The following is a 14,299-nucleotide window of genomic DNA, read 5'->3' as shown; positions in this document are numbered from 1 at the left end:
AACTGTTCCCACAAATTTCGAGCATGAACTTGTCCAAAATGTTGGTGCTGAAGCATTAAGAGTTTCTTTCACTGCAACTTAGTGACTGAATTGGCTGCACTCCACTCTTTCACCAATCTTTATAGAAACCGTCTGTATGCCTAGTTACTTGATTTTATACACCTGTGGCCATTAAAGTGATTGGAACACATGAATTCAATGATTTGGATGGGTTAGTGAATAATTTTGACAATATAGTGTACATATTAAGTAAGAAACACCATGATTCTATTTCGTATGGAAGCTTGTTTTTGCCACTGGAAAAAAAATGGCCTGGCAGACGTAACCTGAGATTTTGAATTATTATCTCACAATTTCAACTTTATGTAGCTCAAATTTTGACTCACTGACCAAATTTCTTGAAATTTTGACTTCTGAGTGACTTTTTTTGAAAGCTTTTTTTTTTTTTATCTTGTGTGTGTTACAAAAATATTACTACTATGTTGCACAATAGTTCCAGTATGTGTTTAATACTTGTATTACCACATTTTTATTTGTCTGTAAAGTAAATGTCAGTGTTTTACTTCAGGTGTTACATGACTCTGACCACAGCACTTCATCTCCACCGTGGAGGCTCTCCTAAAGGCCCAGCTGGTACTGGAAAGACAGAGACAGTAAAGGACTTAGGAAAAGCTCTAGGCATGTATGTCATCGTAGTCAACTGCTCTGAAGGACTGGACTACAAGTCCATGGGACGCATGTACTCTGGCCTGGCTCAGGTAGGAAGTAGTAGAGATGATGATATCAGGTGACCACAATAACTGTAAAAATTGGTACATTAATGCTTTTCATGCCTTGAGTAATTACCAGCTGTGATGCTGTATGTAGTACATGACTGTATGAAAAATATCTAGCTGAAACCTTTTTGGCTTCAGTAAATTCTGAATAGCGTTTTCTTTTTGTGGTACTGACCCTTAGGCAGGCCAAAGGTTTTGCATGTCAGCTAAGGAAAAAACATAATCTACATAATCTGATTTCAAATTTGTGTGTATTTCATTATGTCCACCTCAAATAGACAGGAGCATGGGGATGCTTTGATGAGTTCAACCGTATCAACATTGAAGTGCTGTCGGTGGTGGCCCAGCAGATCCTGTCCATCCTGTCTGCTCTCACAGCTCTGCAGTCCAAGTTCTATTTTGAGGGACAACACATCCGTCTGGTCTCGTCATGTGGCATCTTTATCACCATGAATCCCGGTAGGTCAACAAAATTGTGCAATTGTCACCATATGTATATAAGATAAGATAAGATAACCTTTATTAGTCCCACGCGTTGGAAATTTGTTGGGTTAAGGCTGCCAACCTTCGCCAGCGCCATCTTACCCTTCCGACCATACATACATTACAACATCACATGGGGAAGACAGGTCAGAGAGGTGTAACAATGGAAAATGCACAACATGAGGAAAGACGAGGAGAAAAAAGAACTCCCCCCAGACTGAGCTCCAACAGGGAGATCAGTTTAAGAACAGAAAAAAAACACCTCAGCACATGAATCAGCACATCTCACAACGTAGAAGACATAAGCTTCGAAGGTGTTTGGAGGGTGAGTGTAGGTCTGTGTCAGTGTACATGCATATGTGTGAGTGTGTGTTCCGTGTTCAGCCGAGAGAAAGTGTCCCTTCACCCGGTTAGGCAAAAGTCAACAGTCTTCGGTCGACGCGGGTGGCCTTGAATGAGGAGGGAGAAAGTCACAACACAGTCTTGTTAGCTAAAGGAGAATTGTTATTCCCGTCAGCTTTTGCCTTGAGCATCCAGCTGATGCCAGGGGGGCCGCATGAGATGAAGATGGTAGCTGTTTTGGTTAGTGCGAACAAACTGCATCCAATTTTACAGTTGGTCTAATGTCCGTCACTGGTCACCAGGTCTCTCAATTCCCGTTGTTCCGCTCCAAGATGTTATCCATATAGCAGAGCCATGAGCTTCTCCAAGATCTTATCCATACTGTGTTCAAAAAACACAGTCTGAGCACTCACAGCCCTGCCCATCGTCTATCATGTCGGCCAGCCTTGTGGGATTTTGAACAGCTGTAGCCGCTTCTTGTTCTTCGATAAGCCAGGTCCGAGCCAGCTCCAATCAGCCAGAACTCTGTTATCGTGGTTCCGAATTGGTAGAAGTCGTTCAATGTCCTCCATTGAGAGTGTCCCCAGACACGCGACGCAACCGACCACCGAGTATCCAGCAGCAAACCTCTCCTCAGGACAATCAGGCTCTCCCAGGCCCAGGAGTTGTCAGTTTCATTAAGGGACCAGTTGATCAAATCCATAATTCTTCTTTAGGTTTTTAGAGAACAAATCTGGGAGACTCTCTTAGTGTTAGAGAATAAGCGAGACTATACAAAAGACATGAGAAGCCAAACAGGAAAGATGAGGGAGAGGGAGAAAGTTTGACCGCCTCCGTCAAGAGCCAAGAGAAGAACATTAACCTATAGAGCAAGAGTTGACAGAAGAGGGGACCTGTACATGAAGATCTGTTTTATCCAAATCTAATCTATTTTCTCGCTTTCTTTTCTTTTCCTGAGGTTATGCTGGTCGTACTGAGCTTCCTGACAACCTGAAGTCCATGTTCAGACCTATATCAATGGTGGTGCCTGACTCTACTCTAATTGCTGAGATCCTGCTCTTTGGTGAGGGCTTCAACGACTGCAAGGTACTAACACTGTATGGAAACTGTATCCCAGCACTGTTCTGGGAAGGTAACAGAAGGCATTAATGCTGCAAGCAAAATAACGGCAAGCAATATTAGCATTTAAGATTGAAGTGCGCTCTTTGCTAAAAGCATTCGATTTGTTGCTCTACTGGTCTAACACAAATATGTTGCTTTGGTTTTAGTGCAACAAAACTGTAATATATTCTGCAGGAATGATGCTGCAAGCAAGTGTTTGAATGGTAATGTCGTAGTCTTGGTTACTGCTTAAAAGAGTTGGAGTTTATCATGGAGCATGAAGAGATTACATTACAGTATGTAACTGTTGGGATAAACTGAGATTTATGAGGTGCAAGAACAAAGTAGGTCAAAGACAATATTGCAGGTAGTTTTCATCTATCTATGTATCTACTTCAGGATTGCAGGGGGGCTGGAACCTATCATAGCTATCATAGGATGAAAAGGCAGTACACCTACATACAACACAGGTTGGCAGTATACCTTAACACAGAGAAACATTCACACTTATGGCCAATTTGAAATAACCAGTTAATTAATCATGTGTGTTTTCAGACTGTGGGAGAGAGCCACAGTAGCTAGAAAGAACCCATACAAACTCCACACAGAAAGGCCAGAGCTGTGAAGTGGATTTGAACCCAAGACCTTCTTGCAACGATTGTACCATCATGCTGCTAAGATGCCATAGGGACTATGTTTTTTCTGTACCAGAAAGCAGTTCCAGTGAAAAATGGCACTATTTTGAATTATTGTTACTAGTATGCCTTAAATTTACTCTGATTTAATTTTCCCAGGGGGCCACATGAGAAACTGGAACTGTTGTGGAGACCTACACTAATAAGCTGAACTCAGTTCTGCTCATTATTAATTTCATGTCTTTATAAAGTGCTACTGATAAGAGAATATGTTACGTTTGGAAATGTTAAATGCACAGTAAAAACGCCAACGTTTTATCACAATTTAATCAAAACTCCATAAAACACATGTGGATGTTTTTAAAAATCTAAAAAACTGTTAACTCGGGCGCTGGTTTAGCTCTGTGGGATGAGCAGGCGATCACATGCCGCACAGCTGAGAGCAGCTTTGAGTCCGACCCGTGGCACCAGGTCTTCCCCTCTCTCACTTTCCTGTTAGTCTTCACTGTTCCTAAAAAAAAAAAAACATTAAAAAAGACAATTAACTTTATACAAAATGCTACTGTTATGTTGGTTAGAGTGTAATTACTTCATCTGCTATGATATTAGCAATGAAAGCAGCTATAGTGCTTTCATTGAGTGCTTGGGTGCCAGCTCCTCCATTATCTTAAACTCTTCAAATATCCCATATATAACGATGAGTAACAGAGCAATCTGTAAACTAAAGCAGGTGAAAAGGAATAAACTGCATGATATATACTTCTTTATGTTTGAATACTAATTTTACATTGACCTCACATGTGTCTGTCAGGGACATCTAAGAGACTGGATGTGGACCACAGGCTGTACAGTGCCAGGTCTGATCTACAGTAACATATAAACAAGTGTAATTATCATGTTTCATTTTTGCCTTATTCTTTAATTTCTTATTGTATACACAAAACTAAAATGCTGTAAGAGTCCTGATGATACACCAGATTGGATTTTTTTTTCTTGCTTTTTTTGTTGACAAACCTCACTTAAGCCTCTTAGTCTAACTTCTCTGCAGGTTTTATCTTCATACCTCAGGTGTCAGCCTAAGAAATGCTATCTGTGCGGTGGTTTTACCCTTTACACAGTTCTGAATGCAAACAATAATTTCTGTATCGTGTTAAACTATCACAGCTTAAACGAAGAGCTGAACCAATCAGCAGAAGAGATAAAGATCTTTATTACTAGTGTTGCCTTACCTTATCAAGTTCATCACATTCTACACAGCCACTCAGTTATTCAAAGATACGGCATGTGGAGGAGGTGGGGGGGGTTAAAAACCCACGTAGCTCCAAAATGATGCCTCACATTTTAGTGGTACCTGTTAGTGTATTAGTGTTTTTTTATTTGCATCTACCTAAAGTGAAGCCTTCTTTGCTGTGACTTTGCTGAACACATGTGATCTCCCTCTGGTAAAAGGTGAGCGCTCTCTGACCTTGTGTGAGCATTGGAGAGAGTGGAGGGGCATTGACTCCAGGTGTCTGTTTGAGGGTTAATACGCAGGCTCTTGCACTCCATAGTCAGGGATGTGTTTAAACATATTGTAATGTTGCCTCGTACACACACACGCACACACACTCTTCGCGCTTTCTAGGTTAAATTTTTCTTTTTCAGCGCTGAATCCTGTTGGGAGCTGCAACTAACCAAAGGTCTAGACAATTAAGGATATCGACCAAGAAACAAGGGCAACAAAAACACACTTGTAATGAAACAGCACAGCTTCTCAGTGCTGCTAAATTTAGAAGTGCATGTTGTTGTTCTGTGTTTGTGCAAGCTGGAGAGTCATACATACATAAAGGATACCAACTTGGGCAGGTCTTGGTTCCTGTTATCAAAAATATTTTCATATAATACAAGTAATAATAAGTATGCAAATGAAGCATTAGTGAAGCTTAAGTAAATGAAAGTGGTAATTGTGCATGAGCTGTGAATACGCACATCCAGTACAGTACACACAGACACAAAAAGGGTTTCCACAGCTACAGCTTTGGAACGTTTTAAATGGACATTTTATTTTATTAACCTTGTTTTCTTGCAGCGTGAAGATTACATACCCATTAATGTGTTGTCCCACAGAAGAAGCTGCTGGTGTGGTTAAATACACGATCTGCATTTTGTGGATTGTCTCATTTCTGTCACACTGTAATTTTAATCCTGTGTACCCTTCTTCCCTTTTCCTCCTTTTTTCTGTGTGTCTTTATGCTAATTTTAATTTCCCTCTGATGTTGTCCTTGTAGGTCCTTGCTAAGAAAGTGTTCACTCTGTACTCTCTGGCAGTGCAGCAGCTGTCCAAACAGGACCACTATGATTTTGGCCTTCGTGCTCTCACCTCTCTGCTTCGCTTTGCTGGAAAGAAGCGGCGCTCTTGCCCAAATGTTCCTGATGAAGAAGTATGTATCTCTCTCGCTGTCTCTCTCTCTCTCTCTCTCTCTCTCTCTCTCTCTCTCTCTCTCTCTCTCACACACACACACACACACACACACACACACACACACACACACACACACACACACACACACGTGGTTTAAAGGAAGTTGAAAATAATAGAAATATAAATATTGGAACTTTTATCTTTTAGGAACTCTTAGGCATCTACAGCCATACACACTACAGAAACTAAATTATATTGTTCACAAAATAAGAGATAAAGAAAAACAAATATTTGATTTATTTACACTGCTTGTTTTTAGTTTAAAAATGTGTCAAGTTTTTCCAAAAACACTGAAAAGGCTTGTTTTCTGTGTTCATATGAGCGCATAACTATACACCGCGTTCCAAATTATTATGCAAATGATATTTTTCTCTGTTTTTCCTAAACAGTCGATTCAAATGACAGTCGGCATAATTTTCGAGTCATCGACCAATAGAGTATAATTCAAACGTTAGTGAACAAAACTCCCAATGAAATCAGTATGTTTTTCAGAAATAAAACACTTAAAATGCACTATTCCAAATTATTACGCACACAGAGTTTCAAAAGATTTTATAGGATATAGAGAATTGAAAATGGTCATTTGTAGAATTTGCAGCATTAGTAGATCAATTTCATTGAAATCAAAAGCTGTTTCAATCAAAAACATCTTAACAGGTCAAGTTACATATTAACATAGGACCTGTTTTTGATAGCAGTTTTACAATTCTTGCATCCATGGAACTTGTAAGTTTTTGGAAAGTTTCTACTTGAATATCTTTGCAGGATGTCAGAATATCCTCCCAGAGCTGCTGTTTGGATGTGAACTGCCTCCCACCCTCATTTTTTTTTGCTTGAGGATGCTCCAAAGGTTCGCAATAGGATTGAAGTCAGGGAAGAATGGGGACCACACCATGAGTTCCTCTCCTTTTACACGGATAGCAGCCAATGATGCAGACGTGTTCCTTGTAGCATGAGATGGTGCATTATCTTGCATGAAGACGGTTGTGTTGCAGAAGGCACGGTTCTTCTCTTTCTACCATGAAAGAATGTGGTCAGTCAGAAACTCCACATACTTTGCAGAGGTCATTTTCACACCTTCAGGGAGCCTAAAGGGGCCGACCAGCTCTCTCCCCGTGATTCAGGCTCAAAACATGACTCCACCACCTCCTTGCTGACGACGCAGCTTTGTTGGGACATGGTGGCCGTCCACCAACCATCCACCACTCCATCCGTCTGGACCATCCAGGGCTGCACGGCACTCATCAGTGAACAAGACTGTTTGAAAATTAGTCGTCATGTAGTTCTGGGCCCACTGCAGCCGTTTCTGCTTGTGAGCACTGGTTAGGGGTGGCCGAATAGAAGGTTTATGCACAACAGCAAGTCTCTGGAGGATCCTACACCTTGATGTTCGCAGGGCTCCAGAGGCACCAGCAGCTTCAAATATGTGTTTGCTGCTTTGTAATGGTCTTTTAGCAGCTGCTCTCTTAATCTGATGTATTTGTCTGGCAGAAACCTTCATCATTGTGCCTTTATCCGCACAAACCCATGTGTGCTCTGACTCAGCCACAAATCTCGTAACATTATGGCGATCATGCTTAAATTTTCATGAAATATCCAAGGTTTTCATTACGTGTCCAAGCCATTCAACTATTTCACACTTTTCAGCAGCAGGGAGATCATTTTCCTTCCTATATTGCTTGAAAATAGTGGTCTGCTTAATAATGTGGAACATCCTTCTTTAGTAGTTTTTCCTTTAATCAGGCTCACCTGGCAAACTAATGATCATAGGTGCCCGAGATTGTTTTCAGTGATACAAAGAGTCCTGACACAATTCCATCCATGGGCTTAATTGAAAAACAACTTATTTAATCTTTATGACACTTAAACACAATTTGCATAATAGTTTGGAACGCTGTGTATGTGTTTGCTGTGACTGGAAATCAGTGGCGTGCAGTGAGTTTTAAAGGAAGGCGAACAAAGACCCCGTAAAATTCTACATAAAGTGTCAAAAATAAAAATATTTATTCTTGAGAAAAACGTTCCCCATAAGTGTTGTTATTGATCAGTATTACTGGTGCAGATGTTTAAGGTTGAGCTTGTTTTAAACACTTGATATTCTGTTTACTCTGCAGTAGTGCATCATTAAAAAACAGTCACAGCTGAATTAAAAGCCTTGAGCATCATATCATATGGCATAGTTAACTGTATGTATCTACAGGATGATGAAATATTAATAAAAACTGAAGGTGGTATATTAGCAAAACACCTATTTAAACTTTATCCATTTGGTCAACTAAGTGATTTTTCAGATATGTTAATCTGAGTGTTGGTGAACCTCATCGTGTCCATTTATCCACGGCATAAATGGCAGAAGTCCCCCTCTCCATCATTAAAGGTTTCATTCTTAATGTGCTAAACGAGTTATTAAAAGTTTCTTACAGCACACGAGATGTTTACAAAGAGAAAACTCGTCTGTCACAACCACAATTGAGAGTGCTAACTTACTTGCTAATGCTAACTGTGTTTCTACACAAAGTGCAGTTCATAACTGATCTCAGATCAGTAAAAACAGAGCCAGCAGCAGTGAATAAAGATCTAAAAAATAAGCTGACCATTGGGAAATCACGAGTAAGTCTCTTCCTGTATCTGTATTCTTAGGTGCTGCTGATGGCTATGAAGGATATGAACATTGCTAAGCTGACCTCTGCTGACCTGCCATTGTTCAGTGGAATCATTCAAGACTTGTTCCCTGCCGTAGAAACACCTGTAATAGACTATGGCAAAGTAAGTTAATCTAAATCAGCAGTCAAGATAAGCACGGATTTGATATACAACTGGTAAAAAATGGAAACATTGCAGGAATGTCTTTGTGTCCCTGTGTGCACAAAGCCAAACAAATAATATAATATCTCTTTTGGTCAGTGTTCTTGTGCAATAAGATGTCAGAAATAAGTTTAAAAAATGTGACCCTATGATCTTTCATAATGTATCACTTTTTTCTGATATGTGCAGTCTCACTTAGTGCATCACTGATCACTGACTCCTTGTCTATCTTTGGTCTCTTTATTTTCACAGTTGAAGGAAGCTGTGGAGGAGGAGCTTAATCGGAGTGGTTTGCAGGTGACACCCTTTACCGTGACCAAAGTCATCCAACTTTATGAGACCAAAAACTCTCGACACTCCTCCATGCTGGTGGGCAAGACAGGCAGTGCTAAGAGTGTTACCTGGAGGACCCTACAGAATGCCATGACTGCTCTGCATCAAAAAGGAGAGCCAGGCTTTCAGCAGGTCCAGGTTAGTTAGGATAGACAAGAAAGCATTTCTTTTTTCTTTTTTTTAAATTGTAATACTGCTTGCTTTTTTAATCAGAAAGAATGTTTTGTTGCCGGACTTTGAAGTTTGTATTCTTAATGGTAAAATTCTTCAACTACTGTCACAGGATTCTTTTTTTCTTTTTTCATGCAGTTACAGAACAGGCAGTAAGCATCGCAGTGATTAGATCTAAACAGGCAAACATGAATTAAAGGGACTGAAACTGGCTGCTTGCTTCAGTTTGATTAAATGAGGTCAAAGCTTGTGTCCATTGTAGGTTTTTGTCCCAGACAGACTGAACCCTCCCACTTCTTCCACATTAGACACTGAAGCATCATTTCAGCAGAGCTCTTCTCAGTGAAGTAATTGGAAGTCACATACGTCTCTAAGTGTGTGACCTTTTGCTCCTCCAAGCCCATCACTGAGAGGAAAACTCACAGTATGAACTCCCTCTGTAATAGAGAACAACCACACCTCAGATCATGGAGACTCACTTTCCACCACCACCGGCACTTTTTTAATATTTATCATAATGTGGCTGAAATCCAATTCTTACTAAAACTTTTGTTATGCTCGAGAGCTGACAAAGTGTCATATTAATATCTAAATGGTTCAATATTTCCCAGATTCAAATGTTCCATTAAGTTACCAACAAAAAAAGTCAAGAGTAAAGAGCAAAACATAAACAAAATTAGAACGCTGTCGCCTCATTTACATCAGTGTGTATTTCATCTTATGACTGATCTGTATTTAACTACATTCACTTATCTAGGGTTTTTTACAGCCTATAAATGATACATGAGATCCTCATCTGGCAAACTCTGCTACATGTTCTGCAAACAATGTAGCAGGACTTTGATCTGCTGAAGAAAGAACAATTTTAAAATGAGCTCAGACTTTTTTTCTTTTCTGTTCTGTAAAAAAAAGTTTTCATATTGTCATATATCAGACAATAACCATGTCAAATCCAATATATCCAAGCACTGAATGATTAGAGATTGGCTACTCTTCACAAACCTTCTGACTTATGAGCCTTTTTCTGTTGGTGTCTGTACACAGAGTGAAAATCCAATAGTAAAAATGTAAAAACAAAAATGTATTTATGCAACTGATGAACATTGGTTTGGCCAAATTCATCTAACTAAAGCCTTGCATTTCTTTACAAGCTACTCTCCATGATTTTAAAACAGAGCAGATGACTCCATTTTTACCGTTCATGTCTCATTTGGCAGGACTATCCTCTGAATCCCAAAGCCCTCAGTTTAGGAGAGCTGTATGGCGAGAATGATCTCTCTACTAACGAGTGGACTGATGGAGTGCTGTCATCCCTCATGAGATCAGCGTGCGCAGGTGCGAACCCCAGAAAAACACACTGTATGGATGATTCTTCCCCATAGCCTGCTCTACCTTCTAAACTGACTGAAATTGAATGTCACAGGGAAGTTTTTTATATGCTCAGTTTTTTTTTAAGTCATGATGAAAACAAAATAAGTTCTTTGTTCCACGTGTGCATACTGCCACTTTGGAGCTTCACTGAGTACTGAGAAGCTACAGCATCTTACAGCTCTTACAATCTTACATTGGGTGAGCTCATTTACAAACATTTATTGGCTTCACTTGTTACAATAGTCAAAATTTAAAATGAGATCCAGCACTAAAGAAGAATGATTCCTTTTTTTGGAGCTGTTAGAGAAATAATTAATCGATCTTGTTCATGACAATGTGTCACGTTTAGCTAACGGGCTCAGGCGCAGACCAGAAATCCTTGTAGAGAAGACAGTTTGTTGATACAGACAATACCAGGTGATTCTATATACAACGTGCTGGAAGGGGGGTCCAGGGCTCCGGGGTACGTGAGGGAAAGGAAGGGGATCAGACGCGCTCCAAAGAATCACTCTCCTCTCTCCACAACTGGGTTACACAAACCCACACACTCGTCCATGGGATGACAGGCAGGCAGGGAAAGGTCTGGGAAAGATATGAAACTTTAGTTAGAGGCGAACAGACAGAAAGAACTCACAGATTCTGATTCTCAAACTACTGAGCGACTGATGCTGATAGCTCGACGATCCAGCGACGAGTAGCACAGTGCTGCCATCTTAAGTAGGACTCGCAATTACGCAGATAGGCAGCAGGTGTGGAGATGGCAGATGCGTGGGCCAGGGGCGGGAGCCCATAATGAGCACCGCCGCGGCAAGGGAGAGAGAGAGCAAAAACAACAAAAACACATGTTGCCTAAGACGGGATCCGCTGGTGAGGCACAGGGACCATGACACAATGGTTTCAAAATGTATATTACATAGTATTGATTTTAGAGTTTCTTGCCATCAGTGTAAGTGTGAAGCCAGTTTACAAAGGAGAGATCTAAAGATTGAAAGGCAGTGCTTCTATTTTTATGAACTATTAAACAATACATCGACTTCTTACTGTCTTCTTGTTGTGAGTGTGAATGTTGCTATTACACACGTCTCTGTCACAATATCTTCTTTCCTCACTTAAGATGAGAAACCAGATGAGAAGTGGATTGTGTTTGACGGGCCAGTTGACACACTTTGGATTGAGAGTATGAACTCAGTAATGGATGACAACAAAGTGCTCACGCTCATCAACGGAGAGAGAATCTCTATGCCTGAGCAGGTGAGAACAGATCATGAAACAGCACTTTTCATTATTTGACCTTTGACTTTTTCTAATATCATTTATGGTCGCGCCGTCCTCTTCAAGTGCTCCAGTGTGCTGGTGAGAAGGCCAAGTTTTGAATCAGTTTCTGCAAGGAAAGCAGCAAAAATGCAGCGGCTAAAATAGTTTTGTTCAGCCAGACTGTTTTAGATTCTGTTCAGTAAATCCAGAAAAACAAAAGCTCAAACACATGATAAGATTAGTTTTATAAGACAAATAAGCAGCATTCAAGTGGCTTAATCCTTGTTATCCGGCTCACATATGAAATGGAAGAAAATTTCAGCTTATCATCACCCAGAATCGTCTGTGCTTTATTTGATTAACTGAGGGAGGGAGCTGAATCACACATGCTGACAATAAAGCTGTGCACACGCTGGAAGAGATTCACTTGTCCACATAGCTTTGAAGCTGACAGCTGGCTGCTTGCAAACATTTCAAGCTTCGGTTGCCTAGGTGACCCTAGGTGTGTTCACTGCTGGGTTATATGTCAAACAGCGATTGTCACTCTCAGTGGTAGTCAATTTAGTCGGTTGAAGTTGGGAAAAGTTTATCTCAGGTCATGTTTTCTTCCTGTTGCCAGCAGTTATTTAACCTGCTGAGTCGCAGATCTCATTCAATTACTATGGACTAATTACTGGTTGCCACATTGCTGCCAGTTGCTTCCTGTATTTATGCAGCTTTAGTGAATATGTATAAAAACTACAATTCATTTGTTGCAGGTGTCTCTTCTATTTGAGGTGGAGAATCTAGCAGTGGCTTCTCCAGCTACGGTGTCCCGCTGTGGAATGGTCTACAATGATTATACTGATCTGGGATGGAAACCCTTTGTGCAGTCCTGGCTGAACAAGCGACACAAAGTACAATACTGTCACTCATAATAACTCTCATTAGGACATGCATTTCAGTTAAGAGTATGTATAGTTAACGAGTATGATTAGTAATGTTTTCTTTTTTCTGGCACCGTTCTCTTTACTTCCATGTGTCACTCTATGTCACTTCACAGGCTGAAGTGAACCATTTGAAGCCCTTGTTCGAGAAGTACATAGAGAGCACGATCAACTATAAGAAGAGCAACTGCAAGGAGCTGATCCCCATCGCCGAACTTAATGGCGTCACCTCTCTCTGCCGCCTCTATGACTCCCTGGCTACATCGAGCAGTGGGGTATAATAAGCAGAGTGCAAATGTAGATTGTAATCCCATCCATGGGTAATTGCACCACAACAGTGATGAATTGTCGATCTCTAATAGGTGTAACTAAATGCATTTTTCCTTTGCTCTATCTTCAGGTGAATCCTTCAGACACAGATAGCCTGGGTAGGATGGTGGAACTGTGGTTCATCTTCAGCCTTATCTGGTCCATATGTGCCTCTGTCGACGAGGATGGACGCAAGAGGATGGACAACTTCCTACGGGAGATGGAGGGAACATTCCCTGCCAAGGTCTTCCAGAGAACATTTTTGTTTACACACTAATGGCATATGAAATGAGTTAACTTCTATTCTATAACCTCATTACATTCCCCAATAAAGGTAGGGAATTAACCAGTGTCAAGTGTACTTATTTTGTAATTGTAAATAAACTATTTTTTTTACAAAATTTTAACAAGTAGACCAACACAGTAACCTGTTTTTTCCCCAATTATCACTCAAACCTTTCAATTCTATGAATTTGTTGAGTAGATGGTTGCACGCCTGCAAGCCTGTGTCAAGTGTTAAGGTATATGAATTCTTGCAGGACACAGTTTATGAGTACTACGTGGACCCAAAGAACAAATGCTGGGCTTCATTTGAAGATAAATTGCCAAAAGGCTGGCGCTACAATGCTTCGTAAGTAATCAGATGTTATTATGTGACCTGGATCTATGACATATTTATGTATCTCCCTGTCTTTTCCCTCAGAGCTCCATTCTATAAGATTATGGTTCCAACTGTGGACACCGTTCGCTATAACTTACTGGTTAAGGCTCTGGTGTTGAAACACTACCCTGTGCTGCTCACTGGGCCAGTGGGCACTGGTAAAACTTCAGTGGCTCAGAGTATTCTGCAGGGCTTAGATAACAAATGGAAAACCCTTACCATCAACATGTCTTCACAGGTCAGTTCATTGTATAGTCTGTGTTTAGCTGTGTATGCCATGTGTGTGCTGATGTTTATCTCTGTGCTTTAATTAGGCCTAATTAGTGCCTACTTGTTCTGGTTACAGTTATAAGCTGGTAGATGCTTTGAAGAAATATTTTAAAGATTTATGATTATTCACGTCGTTTCATCTTTCGTTTGCTGTCCAGACCACCTCTAACAACATCCAGGACATTATAGAGAGTCGCATAGAAAAGAGAACCAAAGGCGTGTATGTGCCAGCAGGTGGGAAACACCTGCTATGTTTCCTAGATGACCTCAACATGCCGGCTCATGACCTCTTTGGCTCCCAGCCACCCCTGGAGCTTCTGCGCCTATGGATTGACTATGGCTTCTGGTATGATCGCAAGAAACAGACCCTAAAGGTTGTCAAGGTGAGAAACTGAGTTTTA

The 14,299-nt window shown here is 40.6% G+C and overlaps 1 protein-coding gene across 2 annotated transcripts in view; it reads left to right on the top strand.

Moving 5' to 3' along the window:
* dnah2 (dynein, axonemal, heavy chain 2) overlaps positions 1-14,299 on the top strand; it is a 63,950-nt gene that overhangs the window by 24,478 nt on the left and 25,173 nt on the right. For both annotated transcript variants that reach the window (XM_085451607.1, XM_085451608.1), the window contains exons 37-50: positions 569-758; positions 1,055-1,235; positions 2,560-2,687; positions 5,605-5,757; positions 8,439-8,564; positions 8,856-9,074; positions 10,325-10,442; positions 11,593-11,729; positions 12,491-12,628; positions 12,775-12,933; positions 13,059-13,211; positions 13,507-13,598; positions 13,671-13,866; positions 14,057-14,281. In XM_085451607.1, coding sequence (XP_085307733.1) covers positions 569-758; positions 1,055-1,235; positions 2,560-2,687; positions 5,605-5,757; positions 8,439-8,564; positions 8,856-9,074; positions 10,325-10,442; positions 11,593-11,729; positions 12,491-12,628; positions 12,775-12,933; positions 13,059-13,211; positions 13,507-13,598; positions 13,671-13,866; positions 14,057-14,281 — 2,215 coding nt within the window. The remainder of the gene's footprint in view (positions 1-568; positions 759-1,054; positions 1,236-2,559; positions 2,688-5,604; positions 5,758-8,438; positions 8,565-8,855; positions 9,075-10,324; positions 10,443-11,592; positions 11,730-12,490; positions 12,629-12,774; positions 12,934-13,058; positions 13,212-13,506; positions 13,599-13,670; positions 13,867-14,056; positions 14,282-14,299) is intronic.

This window comes from Copadichromis virginalis, linkage group LG3 (genome assembly GCF_057382275.1).
Source record: "Copadichromis virginalis isolate Kocher_CV1m ecotype Utaka linkage group LG3, C_Virginalis_male_GT1.1, whole genome shotgun sequence".
Lineage (NCBI taxonomy): Eukaryota > Metazoa > Chordata > Actinopteri > Cichliformes > Cichlidae > Copadichromis > Copadichromis virginalis.
The sequence above is the reverse complement of the archived record's forward strand: the minus strand, read 5'-3'. Positions and strand labels throughout refer to the sequence as shown.